The sequence below is a fragment of the Acanthopagrus latus genome, chromosome 19, assembly GCF_904848185.1.
Source record: "Acanthopagrus latus isolate v.2019 chromosome 19, fAcaLat1.1, whole genome shotgun sequence".
Classification (NCBI taxonomy): domain Eukaryota; kingdom Metazoa; phylum Chordata; class Actinopteri; order Spariformes; family Sparidae; genus Acanthopagrus; species Acanthopagrus latus.
This window is the reverse complement of record NC_051057.1, coordinates 10,580,350-10,599,974: the sequence shown is the minus strand read 5'-3', so window position 1 is coordinate 10,599,974 and position 19,625 is coordinate 10,580,350. Positions and strand designations below refer to the sequence as shown.

General features: G+C 41.4%; 1 protein-coding gene across 1 annotated transcript; it reads left to right on the top strand.

Annotated features, from left to right (window-relative positions):
* The first annotated feature begins 4,147 nt into the window (after positions 1 to 4,147).
* ankrd33ba (ankyrin repeat domain 33ba) lies at positions 4,148 to 19,625 on the top strand. Its single transcript, XM_037080159.1, has 6 exons — positions 4,148 to 5,571; positions 14,547 to 14,676; positions 15,053 to 15,193; positions 15,813 to 15,954; positions 17,140 to 17,338; positions 18,100 to 19,625. The coding sequence occupies exons 1-6, from the start codon at positions 5,128 to 5,130 to the stop codon at positions 18,643 to 18,645; spliced, it is 1,602 nt and encodes a 533-aa protein (XP_036936054.1). The 5' UTR covers positions 4,148 to 5,127; the 3' UTR covers positions 18,646 to 19,625.

The following is a 19,625-nucleotide window of genomic DNA, read 5'->3' as shown; positions in this document are numbered from 1 at the left end:
TGTGCTGTCTGGGAGTTGTTCTTACACACATGAACACATCATAAAAACTTGATGAAGGGTCATTGTTGTCTGATTAAAATTTGTTAATTACTACTTGTGGATTATTGAATTCTCCTATTCTTCCATCCAACTGGCAGCAAAAGCTCTCTGTCCCTGAATTGGAGTGTAGTCCTTAGCCTCTGAATTGACAGTGTTGTCTGTCCCAGCCTCTTTAACTGATTAAGGGATAATATGAAGAGTTTCTAATCAAGCTATTATTATTAATCAGTGCATGGGTCTTTTGCTGTGAAGTGGGAAAAACAACATTTTTAGGCAGGCCTCCTCAGGCACAAGCAGCCATGCACATTCACTTTACCCTCACACACTTACACACACACACACACACTTACACACACACACACACACACACACGCACGCGCACACGCACACGCACACGCACACACACAAACACCTGAACAGTTAAGTGCTTGTGTCAAGAGGAGACTCATAGGAGATCTTTGTATGGCTTCAGGTATGCCATAGAAGAGACCACAGTGTGTTGGGGTGTTTTGGCTGTTTGTGGTTTTAGGGGGAAGATATGAATGACTGAATGCTGGAACACCAAGGTCATGTACTCGTTGGGTGTACGTGAGATGCAGTCATATGTGAGCTCTTCCGAGAAAGATGTAGTTGTATCAAGAACCTTACACACTATAGTCACTTATTAGTTTACAGGAACATTTCACTGCTGGTGCTGATGGTCAAAGACATTTTTACAACAACATACTTGGGGACGCTCTGATCAGAGACCCCATCCTACAGTGCCTCATGTTCAAGTAATTCACGTAATCCATGTGTGTATATCTGCAAAGAGCAATAAATGTTAATAGTTCAAACCTTTAATATTAATATTATTAATTGTATCTGTGTACTGTATCCAATGTTGGTCATAAAGGATTTGCAAATGATTGCAGCTGGGGAAGTGTTGATGTTTAAAGTGATAGCACAGGAGCTTTGGATCAGAACAGGCTGGGGTTAGCTGTTTAGCATGCTAAGTTCAGTAAATGTCTCTGCAATACAATACAATACATACATCAGCTAAATACTTACATATCGCACCTTTAAGATATTAATACAAATTGTCAGCTTGGAAGAGAAAGGTGTGTTGCAAAATCTTTCAAAAAGCATCTTTTTCTTGCTCCTAATCAATAATTCAAGTTCTGTTCCTTTTTTTTAAAGTTTTCCTGTTGAGCACAGGACGTATCTTACTTCACTGTCCAAGTCCATTCTTAGTGTACCTAGGTTCTACATCACACTTTTATAGTTTGCAAAATGGACCGGAATAGGTGCCAAACTAGTTGTGAAAAATCAGATTTTTAATGATCACATTACATATTTGCTTGCAATTGCTAACATACACAATTATCCGTCTGTGTAAGACTGCTTATATAGGATGCAAGCAGAGCTGTCTTGCAGAGATGATTAACTAATGCAATTAAGGGTTAGGGATGAACACTGGTCAAGATGCCAAAAAGTGAGCAGAGCATTCACTCCTTCCATTCCTCCCTCTTGCCGCAGGTGTTTTGTGGCTTCAACAATGCATTTTTTGCTCTGCAATTTAAAATAATTTAATCCAATATTGTAGGTTTTCCAAATCTCATCCTTCAAGAAAATATTGTCTACCCAAATGGTAACAAATATTTTTGCCAACTGGCATGCAGCAAAGAGACAGACAGATACTTCACATATCAAACAGCTTTGGAGGGTCGTCCTCTCACTGAGTATAGCTGTTTCAGAGAGTTTTGAATATGTAATGAATCAGGGACCCAGCATAAAGCTGACTTATTTACATGAAACACACCCATTCGCAGAAGAGCTCGTTGTGATTATCTATCCGGGGGATTTAGATTTTTCTTCTCAGCACAGGTTGAGCTAATGCAATTGGCTCTGCGAGGGATGGTGTTGGCAGTGCTGGCGCTATTTACAGCATGTCTAAGTCTCACAAGACTGCATGTGCACAGAAGGTGCATCACAGTGAATGCAACAGATCTGATTTTTCATATGGTCACATGTCAATACTCTACAGTATTGCAGTATTTTATGATGCAGCAGTGTGGGATGTTGTACATACTGTACATATGTGACGAAGATTCTGGATCAAGTCAAAAAAGACTGTGAGCAGCAGTGATTTATTTGGATTCATAATGCAGCTGTCTAAATATGATGTAATGAGAAAGAAAACAAATTGATAAGAAATATAAATATTGGGTAATACAAAAGCCAACCTTTTTAACCATGAAGTGGATACCAGTGTTTTCCATTATAATTTGCAATATTCTGACATCTCTTCTGTAATTGAATCAAATCTAGTTATTCCATTGTATCTTCTATAAACACAACTACTACCAAACAATATTAGCAATACTTCTTTTTTACCAGCAGAAAACTGGTGCCTTTATTATCCTGCTGTGCAGTGGAACAGTTGATGGATGGATCAGGATGTAAAACTGGATCACAACACATATGTACATATTACAGAATACATTATTGTAATTGAAAAAAAAAAAATCAACATAATGTGAGCAATCTAAATATTTGATTTTTATCCAATAAAATCCATCAGATTTTCAAACACAGTGGCTGTGTAAGGTTTAGGTTGCATCTATACACTTTAGTGTTAAACATGACTCACAAATCTTGAGTCTTGATAGCTATACTAGATTTACTAGATGAGAATCTTCTTGTCCTCCCTCTCTCTCTCTCTCTCTCCCTCTCTCCCTCCCTCTCCCTCCCTGGTGCTCCTGTCTGTGGCTTGACCAGACAGCGAAACTTCTCACTGATATTCATCTCTGGAAGCACTTACACTTACTGTCAAGCACACAGCAGCAGACTGATACCATAGAGATGGAGCAGCCACAGGAGAGCAGAGCTCTCAGCTGGGGGTAGATGAAGGCATAACAATAATGGGTACACACTGGGACTGTTATGCACTTGGTTTTTCCAAAGCTGACTTCAGCAAACTGATGTTATTAATTACCAAGAGAAAGGGGTTATCTGTGTAATATTCAATACCTAGAGAAAGTGCACTTTTATTATATATATATATATATATATATATATATATATATATATATATATATATATATATATATATATATATATATATATATATATATATATATATATGTTTTACTCTTATGCAGATATATAAAATACATTTAAAATACATTTTGGGTAACATCAAAACAGGGTGCAGAGGTCAAATATGTACCCTGCTGGTGTTCACCTCTTAGTCCTGACTTACCACATGTATTATATTTATTCTAAAAGCATGGTCCTGAAATCATGAAGACGTGTTAAACCTGTATAACATAGAACTGTAATCGTGGATATGTGCACCTGCAAGTGAAGATGGACTGAAAGTTCACCTGAGTTATGGCCCACAAGGACTGCAGCATTATTTACTCCTCTGCATGGTGCTCATTCACAGGCGAAGCACAGAAGCAGCCCAGCACATCCAGTAAAAAACCTGACGCTGCCAGTGGGATCAATATTACCATGATATCTAATTTCTGTTACACCAATTGTCTGCTTAGTAGATCTATATTTCCTGCATTACTCTGTACTTCTCATTTTCAAGTGCAAAATCGACACCATACCTGTTATGTGTTTAGTTCCCTCTTTAAAGGCCACTGTTTTTTCAGAATCTAATCATTTTTAGTCATGTTTCGCTCACTTCTGTGTCTCCGAGGTTGAGCCCACACAGATGCTGAATTTTTTGCACACCAGATGAAAAACATCGCCTTTCCTACTTACAGGCATGAATTTTCCATGAGATGAAACTGATTACACACATGCACAAATACAGGACCATCTCTCTCCATAATTCAGCGCCAAGCAATAAAGCACCATCTATGTCTCAATTATCTCAAACTGGCTGGTGGCCAAGAAAATAGGGGGGGGTGCAAGTACTGAATACACTGAGACTGATTATGAATTAAATTCAAAGCATACTAAATACAATCATGGAAATTGTGACTCGTGTCACTATCAATTTTATAATGTTAACCACTTCATTTGCACCTATCCTGCCCTATATTGGGCATGTGGAGCACTCTTTTTAGTTTATAGTGAAGTGATAGCTTGTAGATATTCAAATCAAATGACTCATCACAGGCTGGCACTTCAGTTTTTTTTTTCACAGCTTGAGTTTTCATGAACCATAAATACATAACATATAGGGGATTCTTTTTTTTCTTTTTTTTTTTTCCTAAAAGGAGAATCAAACCATCTGTCAAACATGGTGTCATGATACAGGGGTTCACAGGAGTGAGCCTTTTGCAGTTTGCCTCGTTAACACCGTGCTTAACAGCTAGTTAATGGCTACAGGGAGGAAGACAATTAATTCTAATTGTTTCATTTCAAAATTAACTCAAAGAACATATATGATTCAGAGAAAAAAAATGTGAGTTTCGGTTTTACTCTCTGATACTTTGGGAACTGAGAGACACACTTTAAACAGAAGTGAAACACCAACATGTTTCCATGAATATTCTAGCAATATTAATGTGACACCACCAGCAGAGAGTTTGGATTAATATCCAGTCAGTAGACAGACTGAGAGAGAGAGAGAGAGAGAGAGAGAGAGAGAGAGAGAGAGAGGTCCCAACATGTAAGCGGATTAAGCGACTATAGGTTAACAGGCTGCTGTCTCTCTCCGCCTCAGCTTTCACGGGACGGTCGTGCGCGCAGCAGTTTTAGTTTCTGACTTAGCTTCCACTTTCGGGCACAACCTGCTGGTATTTCCCCTCCATGTGCTCTCAAACCGCGAAAGTCGAGCAACAACGTGGTTTCGTTTTTTTAAGTGCGCTTCGTGGGGCGCTCACGGCCCGGGCGGGCGCGCCGTCATTTACTCTCAGAGGATGATTGATGGGTAACTGCATGCGCGACACGCTGAACTACTGAAGCGGGCACGGCGGGTCAAGTTTGTAGGCTCTCCTGGGTGATGTAAGTGGCTTCTTTTTTCTCTCTCTCTCCTTTTTTTTTGGTACGGCAGTTTGTTTAGTACAGACAGCCAGTCCCATGCCCGCGCCCCGCGTGCCAAGCTGCACTCTGCCCCGAGGACAGTGCCCTAGGCTCGGGGGCTAGATGGTGCTTATCACGGACGACAGGGATGGAGGAGGCGCATCGTCCGTCCGGGTCAGGCAGCTCCAGCAGCAGCAAAAAGTCGGGGGGAACTTCACCCAAGTCCACCCGACCATAGCCGAGGAGCCCCCGTCCAACTCTGACGAGGACTACCTGGGCTCGTGCGACGAGGACAAGGAAGACGACGAGGGAGAGGAGGAAGACGATGATGAGTTCGAAGAAGTTGACTTCGAGGACTTGGAGGACTGTCGGAGCATCGTGTCGGACGACTCCTTCTACCCGCCGGATGATGTGTTTGCGGACTCGGAGCGCACCCCGTCTCCGGTCAGCCCGGAGCCGCTGTCTCTGTTCCAGGCGTGCTGCACCAACAACGCGGCTATCGTCCGGATCATGATACGGCATGGAGTGACGGAGGAGGAGGTGAAGGAGAAGGACAGGAATAACAGGGTACGAGGCACACAGCAGGAGCACTTTGAGTAACTTGTATACAAGTAGTCCACTTTGACAACATGTCTTCTTAAAGAAAAGTGTGAAGGACAAGACACAGGTGAATTTCATAGGACATATTATTGCACTTTTAAGTGTGTGTTCGCAGGTTATGGAACAGTTATTAAATGTTCTGTACTTTGTATTAACACCAACATGAAGCCAACTTCAGACAGTCTCCATCACCTATCACGCCATCACCTATTGCTCAATGCAACAAGTTCAGTTAAGAAGCCTCAGATTATTGAGATAAGGAAGGCTGACCTCATTACTTTCCAGGCCGGCCTAGAGTTATGACACCAAAGTCGCAACAGGTCTGTAAGGTAATCACAATAATTAAATGATGCTTGGATTAAAAGGGCACTCTGTAGTTTTGGGGAAGACATTCAAACAAGCTGTTTCCAGAGGGAAATAAGGTCCCTAGAACACAGTTAGAAGCGAAAAGGGGGGCAGGGTCCAGCACATAAACAAAACAGAACAGTATGAAATTGTGTTGTCCTTTAAAGTGAGTTTGTTTGTTCAGTTTATCCAGTCACGAAAAAAAAGAGAGTCTGATTATTTAGTTTTAGGCCTAAAAAACTTAGTCAGTGACGATCTTTCTCTTCTGATAAATTTCCTCCCCTGTGTGTTGACACACCTCAGTTTTGCAAGAGTGAGCTACCTCCAACTCGAACACACAGTCCGCTCTGTGTGTGTGGTCATGCAGGCACATACATATGTATTTGAGTGTGCATCTGCGTACATTTTCTTATTTGGATTCCATATGTGGGAGGTCATGCGCAAACACCTAATGTACCAGTGAGATGGTGGTGTTTGTGCAGCTCAGGGCACTAACACTAATGACCCAAGATGCATTTAGAACCATAAATTCCACAATAGGGGAGCAGCAGTGTTGAATTTAATACTTTTGCTAATAAACACTCATGTCAATAGCAATGCATCATGATTTATATGCAATTACAGTGGGCTGGCTTAAATTAAACAAAACTTAAACATTTTTCACTGAAGGTAATTTATCAAAAGAGGGCCTGCTTATTGGAAATGTTATCTGCAGTGTAATCAAAGCATGTCACGCCTTGTGTATCACTTAGCTCCTGCCAAAGAACTGCCGCCCAGAGCAAAGAGATAAATCCATACTGATGGAACGCGGGACTACTTTTAATTCATCTGGACGTTTCGCTATTAGTAATTGGATGAACTGGCGGTGGGCCCTGTACTGAGCAGGAAACACACGCCTTTTATCATGCACAGTTGTGACTCAGTGGATTTGCGCTAGGTTAGTTTATTCTTAACACTGACGAAGCCCTTTTTTTCCGCATTCACATTACATTATGTCCTCACATATGGAGTGTAACCATTGGTTTTGACCATTGGCAGTTAAAGAGAGCCATTGGAGAAGTGTGTTTAATTCTTAAGCTTTCTGCATTGAACGTTTACCAGCTGGTCTGAGTTTTCATACCACTGACTTTATGTCACAGATTTGCATCTCTGACCTTCAGGCTGTCCCCATCTGTCAGTGTCTCTTCTGCTGTTTCACTTTTCTATACATCTCTCACCACCTCCCCCCTTCTTATTTCTCTTTGCTTATGTAATTGCTGATGAGGTCATGTGGTAAAAATAGAAATCACTTCACTGGAATGTAAAGATTTCTCTCTATGTGACATGTAATGTAGAGGGGATCTGGCATAGAGTGTGCTTGTGTGTGCACTGTAGCACTGAGGGACAGACATGTGTTTGCATACATAAGCAGGATGTGTGCTCTTGACTTTGCTGTGCCCTGTGACCTTAGGGACGCCGCACGTCCAGACACAATACAGGTTTGAAAAGCCATCCGTTGGAAACACGTTTACATGAATCTGTTAAGCTCATCAGTTCGTGTGTGTGTGTGTGTGTCAACATCCTGATATAGTAGAGAGTTTGACAGTGTGACGCGCAAGACAAAGAGGCTCCAGGGTTGGAAATTTCCCTTTTCGCCCTTTAGCGGTTCATATGGAAATTTTCAGTATAATACTTTTATAATCTTGGAAGACGAGGAAATAATATAAATAATTATATTTAAAGTATGTGGAACTATTGCATATAAATAGTTACACTGATACACCAGGTCAATCAGAGAATAAAGGGCTTTTTTCGTATTTTGTGGCCTACGTTTTCTGTTAAATAGGCTCTAAAGCTGCTGAAAATAGGTTCCGTTATAATATTTGATTCACTCAAATGCACTCCAACAGACAGATGTCAGAGTTAGCTACAGAGTGGCAGCGCAGAAGCTGGTGGGGATTCTGTTTTGCATGAAGTTATTTCAGCATGGTGGATCATTTGCCAATGCAGGAGATTAACCTGAACCTTTAGTTAATGGTAGCCCAATTAGTGCATTCACTACCTGCTGCTGCACAGAAAAACAAATCAATTTTTAAAGGATGTGGGTAACATGAAATAAAAGATGTGTGTGGTTTGATGTGCAGCAGCAAGCAGGATCATGATTTTTTGGTAGCACAAGGGTCTGTTTTTCTGTCTTTGTGGCTTATAGCCAACAACAAATTACATCCCATTAATGTGGTCCAGAAGATTTTTCAATATGGATTAAGGAGAGGACATGCAAGGAGGGTAGAAAAACAAGTCCAATAGCCCAGAGCAAAATTTGCTAAATTTAACTGGTGTGATATAACAGGAAAGAAAAAAATGTTCCAAAACAGACCCTTAGGAATGCAAAGGAAGTTTGACAGACACAACCTACAGACCTGCATTGACCACAGGAGCTCTATATATATTCAGTAAATGTTCCATGGTAACTTGAGACTAACTTTGAGGTTTACAAAAAGGTTGACTTAACAAAATGACGTGTTTGTACTGAAAGATTAGTATAATCTCCTCCACATATTTTTCCAGCATGTTTTGGGGCCTATTTGAAACTTCTGAATCATACTTTGTAAAAGGCACATGTTGAAACTTAATTAACTGCAACCTCGATCACAACTTAAAATTCCAGACGCGCACTCGTTGACATAAACAGACAGGGTTTGTCCCCGGTACCCTCAGAAGACTGGGAGAGACAGTCCTTTTTTAAACTGTGTGCTAAATTTGGCAAGAATCTTAACGACAAGCCATTATATAGGTCATAATCATGTACATGTACTTAATTCTCCTTGTATATGATCATGGCATAGCAATTATGTATGGTGTCAATATCAAAATCCCTATCTTATTAGTGTAGTAACTGTGATGGCTGATGCTCACTATGAGATTTCATGAAAAAACTGCCTTCATCTCTTTTTAAGGTTGACTGTTAGGAGATGTGTGTGTGTGTGTTATTGTCATGTATCAAACTAATAATAAATGTCCTCCTCACACATCTTTGACCCTGTTAGGAAAGTGTTAGCGCTCCTTGCTGTGTTTTGAAGTTACATGAAAATTCACACACATAAACACACACAAACACAGAATCCAATCAACTTGAAATGAGGCCACGCTGCCCGTTTGTGACCCCCGCTCTCTCTCTATCTCTCTCCCTCTCTCTCAAACATGCAACTGCACTTTCCTCATCCAGAACTCACTCAGATTTTCCAAAAAGGGTAAGATCAGGTGAAAAACAAAGGACATGTAGCATTTGCAGACACCAGGCAACAGGTGAAAAAAGTCACCCGCAGAGTGTCAGACAGCCGGAAAGTCCAGCTGGCCAACACGCAGATCGACCATCAGACCAACAGGCAGGCAGAATAAATGAGGCACGGTTGGGGGGGGGGGGCAGAAATTGGGCTGTGCAGATGGTAACGAGCATGATGCTGCTAGCAAGTATAGATGAGTGGAAAAATCAAAGTGACAGTCATACACATCTGATTTGATGCAGCCATGTGAACGCTCAGCTGCAGACAGAAAGATGGTTAACAGAGAGGCTATTGACAGAAACATGGCCCAGTATGTCTGTGTCAGTGCTTCTTGTGTATGCGATTGAGGGCAGTCTAGAGTGTGTTTGCCCGTGTGTGTACGTTTGTACATGTTCTTGGGCACAGAGATTCACTATAAAATGGGAGAACAACATTTAATATTTGGCTTATGCAGGCTGCAGATGTACAGGTTATCCTCTGTCCCAGATTGAGCTTCGATCAGTACGGACGCTTGGACAGAGCTGATTAGTTCTATCACTTTTAAAACCTATTCTAAGCAAAAACTGTAAATGTATTATAGGTTCCAATCTGCTTACAGCAATGTCAGTCAGTCCATCCAAGCTTATCTACAGATGCTACGGCTTGGCAGAAGTACAAACATGTACTTCTGTCTACTTTACGTGATTTGATTAAGACGTCATTAATGAAATAGTTGAATGTTGACTTAGAAAACTGTCGTCAGTAGATGGCAATGAGGAATTTTGAGAGTTGCACTGGGTATTGTGTCATCGTCACAGGAGCCAATTATTACAGCATTTTTATGTTAACTGTAGACACAAAGATCTGTCTCTCTCCCTCCCCCACTCTGTCTCTGTGTCACTGACTGATACGGCTAAGCCTTTCTATTCCTAGCTCTGGATATTTCCCAGATTACTTTGGCCAGTGTGTGTGTGTGTGTGTGTGTGTGTGTGTGTGTGTGTGTGTGTGTGTGTGTGTGTGTGTGTGTTTGTCTGTGTGGACTAATAATAAGTTGATAAGAATTTGTGTTGTGTGTATATGTGTGTGTTTCAAAATCTGATGAGCACACAGTGTATATATATATATATATATATATATATATATATATATATATATATATATATATATATATATATATATATATATATATATATATATATATATATATATATATATATATATATATCTCACTCTGGTTTGTTAGAATGTGTGTATTTTTCTTTTGTCCTTACCAAAAGTAAATTCATATTTTATTTGTATGAATGCAATGACAACCCTGTATTGTTGGTGTATTTCAGATTAAAGACATTTTTAACTCCAACAGACCTGACCTGGCTCAGGGCAATTGTTGTGTGCAGCACATGGCAAGTTGCACTGAGCAGGTTTTCAAATCACAGAAAGTGCTGAAAAGTCACATCCTTTTAGACTAGCTAGCTTCCACCTAAAGGACAAGTTCACCCAAAAATGAAAATTATTCAGTTATTATCTACTCAATAGTCGACAAAACTGGAGCTTCACAGCAAAACAGCGCTACAGCATCATTCTCATTCATCCCATCAACTGTAGTAGATAGGGACTTGTTTTAAAACCTAAAAAAATACAAAAAAGAACCATATGATGGCTCCATATAGATTTTCTTACATAATCCAAGTCCCCTTAAGCTCTGATATTGATTTGTAGACATTATTTATGCTATCTTTGAAGTTGAAGCTGAAGCTGAAGGGCTTCCACAGACATACATTTACACCATACGAGCTGAATGGAGTCATGTTATGTTGGGTCCCCCTTTTTTTTTGCATTGAGTTGAGTTGATTATGAAGGAATTTACTTTCGAGGTTTACTTACTAAACTTTTACTAAAGGGAAGGAAAGACAGATTATATCAGTACTGTTCGATATTTATGTGGAAAGAAGAAAAAGCATTCACATTATTAGGCCACAAGAAAGCACAGAGATTGCTACTACAGGTATAACATTACAATTCACTGTAAAATGTAAAAAAAAAGGAGATTACACCCTCAGGAGGACGTATGTCTCCATCCATGACATCTCACACACATGCACCGCACACACACACACTCATCCATCCCTGGAAGCACTTCACTTGATTGTTTCAGTTTTGTTGAGCTTCCAGGTAGTGGTATTTGGTCTCCCTTCAGCCTTAGAGTAAGCTCGATTAATGTTTGTGTCTGCAATTGAATCAGACTCTTCAGTCACCAGCACTGGTGAAATGCATCAGAACACATATTGCGCCAAATAGAAAACTAGAGCATGGGAGAAATAGGTAAAAAAAAAAAAAAAGAAGAAGAAGAAAGTTAAATCCTTGGGTGTATTTGTGCGTGAGAAAGGTTCAGAGAGAAAATAGGACAATGTCAGACAACTGAGATTGCTCCAGACATGCTGCAGGGTATGCTGCTAAAGTACATCACAGCAAGGCTGGAGGGTTGCCAAGAATTTGTGTGTGTGTGTGTTTGTGTGTAAGAGAGAGACATAGACAAGCTCTACATGCGTTTGTCTAACCAGATAGAGCTATTTGGAGATGTGCCAGCTGTGTAAGTGAACGTCTCCCAGACAATCCACTAGTTACTCCACAGGACCTCTCAGCACCTTTTCCCCTTAAAACTCTACGGACTGACAACACTAATGTGACTGCATCTCCAGCTGCCTGACAGCCTGACTCGTTTAAGTCAAAAGTCTAAATTCATCTTGTCTCGCAGGTGTGAAATACATCCACTGTACGTGTACTGTAAATTCTGCAAGACATTGTTATGGTTTGGCATAACACAGGCTTAGTCGCCTAGTTGCTGTCTTACTCACACAGCTGTAATTACAGGATTTACCAGACCACCACATGTTTTGGGATAATTGGCAGTGTTTTGTCTTGACGAAGGTGACTCTCACATTGATGGAACATGATGCTGACACATTCTTGATGCCGGCTGAATTAAATATTACAAATAACAATGGAATAAATGTGCAACCTGATAGCTTTTTGAAAGATTTTAGATCTTAAGTGAAGGTCTGAGGTCTTGATGATGTGATTGACTTTGATTTGAGTGGCTACTCTGCTGTGGAGAAGATGCACACGTAACTCTATCCGTCCACACACCCTGCCAGTATCAAGTTTGTGCGTGAGGGGTTGCAGTTACGTGCCGGGGACATTGGCATAATACTCTGAGAAAGTTTTCTATAAACCTCAAGGCCCCCTCCGTACCAGTCTTCAGTTTTTATGAAGTATGTTCATTTGAGCGAGACAGAACTTCTGATTTCATCCACATTTGAGTTTGAAAGAATAATTTCACTGAAGTAACGCTGTGTGCTTGGGAAGCGAGCCTAAAAAAAACGCGTTGTGCCAAGAGGTGGAAAGCATCAAGTAGATTTTATGAACGCTCATTTGAAGAGAACATCATGTCACAGCAGCACGGACAGAATCAGGCCTACTTAAGGAATATCACATTTGGAACAAAATGTAACAATTTACATAAGACTGCAAAACTTTACTCTTACCGTGGAGTTTGATTCGACTTCTCTGAACTCTACAGCCCAGATCTGATACTCAAATGACATTAAATATGTGCAGTTTAATAGTGTCTTAATAAGCAATATGTCCTGCAGACAGTTCATTTTCACAGCAGCTGGGAGGAGATAGTTGATATTGCTTGTTTAATTACCAAGGCTGTGCTGCCATATCTCGCAAAACAGAGGCTGCGTGCTTTCATTGTATCTTAAGTCGGTTAAATCTCATGCAGTGTATTCACTGAAAAGCCTTCAAAGTTGAAAACAAATGTAAAATAAATAGGTGTAAGTGCAGTGGGATATAGGTGTGAATTCAAATTCAACTGTAGCAGAATACATAAATATTTGCTTGCAGCTGACGCATGCACTGTGTGTTCTGACATGAAGTAAGTCTGACGGGTTGACCTTTTCCAGCACACGTGGCTTCAATAAAGCTCTAATGAAGAGTCCCTGTAGAGTCTGCCAGCGGTTACCAATTAATAGGTCGTTATGAACAACACGTTGTTTGCCTGACTTTGTTGCAAATTACATTTTTACCATGGCTCTGGCAACTACGCTTGTGAGCCTGTGTATGCAAATCCTGCTGAAGTTTTTTTTTCGGCTTTGTTTTTTCATCACAGTGATGCATCATTTTCCTAGAAACTCTTGGATGACCTAACCCTTTTTTACACCGTGTGCCACCTCAGAAAATATTAGGTTTGTCAAGCACAACTATAACGACAGAGGTCGGGCTATATCTCCTCAATTTTTTGTGCCGTTTGCAACAAACATGTCTCAACGCCACATCTCAGTGTAGCTCATAGCAGTTGTGATTGGTTCGGCTGTCAATTTCAGTTTCAACAGGGCCGGCTAGAAATACTCCGCTGTTGAGATGCATTTCTCTTCCTGATATTGACTGTTTGGAGCCACCTTTGAAGTTATTCATTTTAGCTCCTCTTATTACCTTATCATTGCAGTACGAGATTAGCTCGTAATTAATCACAGATGACGTAGACGACAAATTATTTTCATGCCAAATTCACGTTTTGTGTGGAAACAGTTGTGTAAAGTTGGATGTTTTAACGCGGGGTCTCATGCTTTGTCACTTCATAAATGCATTCTCATCACTTCAATCACATAATTTTTAAATATCGACTAACACACTACAGCAGTGCTCAGAGCCATCTCGTAAAAGTCATTTCTTTCCAGCAGAATAAATCTATAAACACACCGCGTATATGATATGTTAATTGAGAACTCTGTGTTCCCTAAATCCTACTCGCCGCTCCCCCTCCGTCTCCCCTCTCGCTCTCTGGTGGTAAACTTGTTTGTCTTGGCTGATGAAGTGTGCACCTTCCGGAAAGCACCCAAACTTTACAGGAGTTTTTTCCAGGACTCACACACACACACACACACAGACACACATAAAAGGGTTCCTGTTCCATCTTGAACACACACAGGCGCACAAACACATACACGCAAACGTACACAGCAACATCAGGCAGCTTATTTTTCCACTGAGTTCAAGACGGTTGAGTTCTCATTGGAAAGACAACAGTTGTCATATTTATTCAGGGGTATTAGTTCTGAAAGATGCACAAAGATCCCCTGGTCTGGTGGATTCCTACTGACACTGCCAGGATCGCATTTTTCTTCATACTACTTCCTCTATGTCAGCACTTTACCGCAGTTTTTACTTCATCTCCTTTGGCAAGTTTTTTTTTTCTTCCCCTGAACATTTTTGCTGATTCCACCCTTAAGCCTCTCTCGCTTCCCCTCATCTTTTAACTCATCCGTCTCTATCTGTCACTTTTTTTCTCAGATAGGGCTGTTGGTCGCCTGTTATCAAGGCTACGTGGACGTCGTCATAGCGCTCGCTCAGTGTCCGTATCTGGATGTCAACTGGCAGGACAGCGAGGGGAACACAGCGCTCATCACCGCCGCCCAAGCAGGTAACACACACACACAAGTGGACACAGTAGTTCATCAGACACTGGCTTTGTTACGCACACACAAACACACAGATACAAATACACACACACACACACACACACACACACACACACACACACACACACACACACACACACACACACACAGGCAGTTTGGCACTAATGCTGACACAGAGGCGCATGGAAAAACACAAGACTGTACACTCAAGCTCTTTGAAACAGAAGTGATGACTGTGTGAGGACCAGCTGTGTGGATGTGGACTTCGCCTGTCCAAAATGTGACAAGTGCGAAAAAGCATTCAGCAGATCTCTTTCAAGCCCTCGCCACAGGCTCTGCATTGTACAGTTACGATTATCCGTCCCTCTGTTCTCCAAGGCCACATAACAATCACCAACTACCTGCTCAACTACTACTCTGGCTTGGACATCGAGAGGAGGAACTGCCACGGCTTCACCGCGCTGATGAAGGCTGCCATGCAGGGGAGGCTGGAGTGTGTGCGCTCGCTCATGATGGCAGGTAAGGAGAGTGACACTAAATGTACAAAACTCTAATGTGAGCCTGTCAGGGTAAATACTACTGATGGATGATAGAGTGTCCCAGCAATAAATGCGATTAATAGATATTATATGCTAAGTGCACCCTTTTAAAGAGCAATACATATATAATTCTTAATATTTAGACATTGAAATTTAGAGATTCAGAGATTTATAGATTTCAGCACAGACACGAGTGAATTCACTTTGGAAATGTGATTTTACAAATTACCTGGATTTTCTGTTGGCAGATTTGACTGATTATGGCCACAAAAGATGTTTACTCTGTCGTCGCTGTGCCGTCATGGCAGCCCAGAAAACTCTGAACAGATTTTCAAAGAATTGCTGGACAGATGGACAATTTGAATGCATTTGGTCGTGATCCAGATCTGTGTTATTGGATTATTATTCTCTCTTTAGCCATGACTATGAAACAAATTGAGAGATTTCAGGTTTCATTGTCAGGATTTTGTTTTATTGGTGTGAATGACACTGAATTCCTTAACATGTTAATTTTGGCATTATTTGTCCTATGAGAGTTGTGTGTTTGTGTATCCACCTGTGTCCTTCCATCGACATCTTTCCCTCGTGGTGTCCACCAGGTGCTGCCCTGAATGCCAAAGACTTCGGCCGCAACTTCACAGCAAGAGAGTGGGCCTTATTTACTGGCCGTTATGAAACTGCCTGGCTGATGACACGGCTGATGGAGCGGCCGTGCCCCCACCAGTACTGTGACACATTCAGGTAAACTCATTGCTGTTTATCTGTGTGTTTGTCTCATCATGGGCAGTATCTCCCAAACATATCGGAAGAAGGGATGCGTTTCATCACTGCGTTGCAGTAAAAATTGTGTTCCAGGGGAGATGGAAGGCAGGCAGGTTTTCAGTGTTCAGGGGGACTGAAATGCTTTATCTTTATTCATCATGAAGAACTGCTCTCTTTTTTGCACTTTAATGTTGCTAAAAAAAATATGCTGTTGTGATGCAGTACTTTTCCGTAAGACACTGAGTTATTTTGGATGTCCTTTTCTCAAACTCTTTCATCGGGAAACTCCACGCCACAGCATCTTGAGGAGCTGTCTAATGAACACAGTCTATCTCTGCCAGCTGGCTTTGGAGAAAACAAGTAATCTTGACTAACATCCTGGCTATGTAGATTTGTCATTTTCTCATAGCATTTGTGCACAGGTCTTGATTGACATATTTGAAATTCATTGCATCTTTTCTGGCTATTTGCTGCAAGATACTGAGATTTAGGTATGCCCGACAAGGGCAAAGAAAATAATAATGAGCTCTGTTTATATAGGGCCTTTCAAAACACAGTTACAAAGTACTTTATAATAAAAACAGAACACTATTAAAACAAAAATAAGGAAGACACTGAAAGCCATAATTTGAACACAAAGAGAGAAAAATCAGACATATCTGAGGATGTCAGGGAGCAGAAGGGACAAGGGAAAATAAAATATGAGTTAAATTACTTAGGGCAAGGCCTCTCAGGGCATCTTAAGTCATCAATAATAAATCGAAATCCAGGTAGCCAGGATAGGAAAAATGTGGTAGTTTTTGTCAGGCTTGAGTCAAAATCTTGGAAACAAAGTTTTGGATGAGCTGGAGGCAGGAGAGGGATTTTTTTGTTTTTCCAAATGCCAGAAAACAAGAAATTACAAGTAGGTACTGTGTTTTAAATACAAGGAGGATCAGTGCTGGTGGGCATTGATTAATTAGAAAGGGAGAAGAATATATGGCAGCAGGAGTAAACTGTCTGGAAACTGCAAAAATGAGCACCAACCACTTGCATTTTTAACCAGCATTTGGCTGGTGGTGGATTTTGCCTCCCTCACCAGCCAACAAACAATGCTAATATACTGAGTGACTTTCTTCATGACGCTGAAGGATCAACCCTACCCTAAATTTTTTCTCTCTCCAGTCTAGAGTGGCCCCCACTTGCGTCACTGGTAGCCAAAGCCCAGGAGCCCCGCGGCTGTCTGAAGCGCCTGTCGGACACTGTGCGGCAAGTCTTCAACATCGCCAACGTCACCAACCCTGAGGACGAAGGTGTCGTTGACCACATGGTTTCTGTTACAACTGCCATGAGGAGCCCTTTCATCGCTGTGGCGTGCCATTCAGTGAGTAATTAAGCTCTAGATCAGGTGCACTCTTCGCCATCCACAGCAATCAGCATCTAACGGCGTCTCACGAGATCCAAGAACACGGCTACTGCAACCCACACGTCAAAACACACCAACAGGCATTTTGCGGATGTAAGCTGAGATAAGGTGAAGCAATTAATATACAGGAGACTAGTCCGTGTGATAAGGGAGGATTTTTTTTTTTTTTTAAGTCTGTAAATGTGCTCTCCTCTGCATTATTCCTAGTGGTGTCTGCACATGCTCAGCGTAGTAGGAGATATCAGGGCTTATTTTCTTATCTTCACATGGAGCCAGACATTCTGGTGGAAAGTGCAAATCAACTTCCACAGACTTGAAATTTGACGATATTTGTGTGCACATCACTGCTGTTTAGTTAATTGAATAGTATACTGCTGTTTCATGCAATCAGTGTGCAAATAAACTGATGATAACATTGTGGTAATAATGCTATTAAAGGATAAATGCGGTGCTAATTTATCTCTTATTCTATCAACAAATTCTCTGCTTTTCCATGGGATTTGTTCAGAATAATTAAAGGATATAATTAACACGAGCCTTATCTGATGAGCAAGTTATTCATGCAAGATTACCGGTAATGCAATACTGCAAATAAAAAGGAGACTGCGACCTGCTTTTTGCTGAAAGGAAACCAAGAATTCTTCTAGCATTGCTGTTAATATTACACTTCTGATATTAAAAATACCAATACCAATCAAAGACTGTGGATTTTGTTACAGGTCTGTCCCGACAGCCCCCCAAGTGTAGGGAAACGGCGATATGCAGTTCCTGAGATTGTCCGCCAGCAGCGCGCCAAAGAGCTCCGCTCTGTCAACCCGGACAGAGTGGACAGCCACCTCAAACTCTTTGAAAACTCCCGGGTCACAATGGTGGCAAAGAACTCACAAGACCGCAGGGCCAGCCTTCAGGCCCAGAGCCTGGTGCCTCGACACAGGAGCTCCAGCCTGAGCATAGTGGCTTATAACGAAGCCCTGGAGCTGCGGAGAACCAGCCTGCTGCCCATGCACATGGTGCTGAGGAGGAGCAGCGTCCGGCCGGGGTTCAGCATCCCCAAAGTGAGGGTGACCAAGGCGCCCGCGTCCACTTACGAACCAGACAAGGTCAGGAGGAAAAGCAGCGCCAAAGATGGAGGAGGGCACCTGCTGCAGATCCCGAAGTGGAGGTACAAGGAGCTGAAGGAAGAACGGAGGAAAGCCGAGGAGGCTGAGAGGAGGAGGCTGGAGGCCGTGACCAAGAGACACCTCGCTGCTGGGAAAAGGAAATAATATCATTGCCTCGGAGGATGCCACGTACACTACCCCAAAGACTAAATCTGGACAGACCATTAAGTTTGACCCATTTTTAGCTTTAATGTTTTTTTTTTGTTTGTTTGTTTTTTACAATTTATGAGCTCAGGGTGAGCCTCAAATTACCAGCAGTGTTCCTCAAAAGGGACTTAAGATTGCTTTTGTCTGCTCAGGTTGGTGAGGTGGTCGCTGGTTGGCCTCTGAAAAAATGGCTGCCAGACATGTGATAAAGAGTGTCAAACAGTGAATACCCAGGGGATTTGATACTTGAAATGTTTGTAGCTAACTTATTTTTTTTCTTTTATATTTATTGCTTTTTGATGGACGGCCAAGTCTATATTTTGTTACATACGCTTTGGGTGCTCAGTACAGCACTGTTTCTGTAGAGCGTGACACTGTGTTAGAACAGGAGACGTTTGTTAACACACATTCTTTCAGCCTGTAAGCACAGCAAAGATGTGTTCCTCTTACTGCCTAAGAATGGAAGCAATTTATTAAAGATGTTATGGATTAATGTCTTTATACTAATTCAGTGGAGAATACTAATGGGCCTGTCATATTGACTGAGAAAGTTAAACAAAAGCTTGCATAGAATCTAACGGCTCTTAGATGCTTTTTGTTTCGCTTTATAATGACGAACCCATGAATGTATTTTGCATATATGTTTTATATTAGAGATTTGAATGCTTTTTGATGACATACCTTTAATTTTTTATTCACCGTGGACTTGTTCCTGTGTTTCCTAGTCTTAATGTTTCGAGAGCAAGACTGAAATGTAGAGCACTATCGCGATGTAACGCATCTCACCACGTAGGAAGTGAATTCTTTCCAAATGTTTACATTGCGAAACCACATTAACACTGGTTACAGTAGTGATAAACTGGCACGTAATGACTGAGAGTCATGGTGTTATGGTGTGTGTATGGAGAGGATACAATAAACACTTCTGCTAACAGTGA

Bases quoted from the DNA above. Each gene is read 5' to 3' on its own strand.
- ankrd33ba (XM_037080159.1), top strand. From the start codon at position 5,128: ATGGTGCTTATCACGGACGACAGGGATGGAGGAGGCGCATCGTCCGTC. The intron at 5,572-14,546 runs GTACGAGGCACA...TTTTTTTCTCAG, and splicing joins AGAAGGACAGGAATAACAGG to ATAGGGCTGTTGGTCGCCTG. The intron at 17,339-18,099 runs GTGAGTAATTAA...ATTTTGTTACAG, and splicing joins TCGCTGTGGCGTGCCATTCA to GTCTGTCCCGACAGCCCCCC.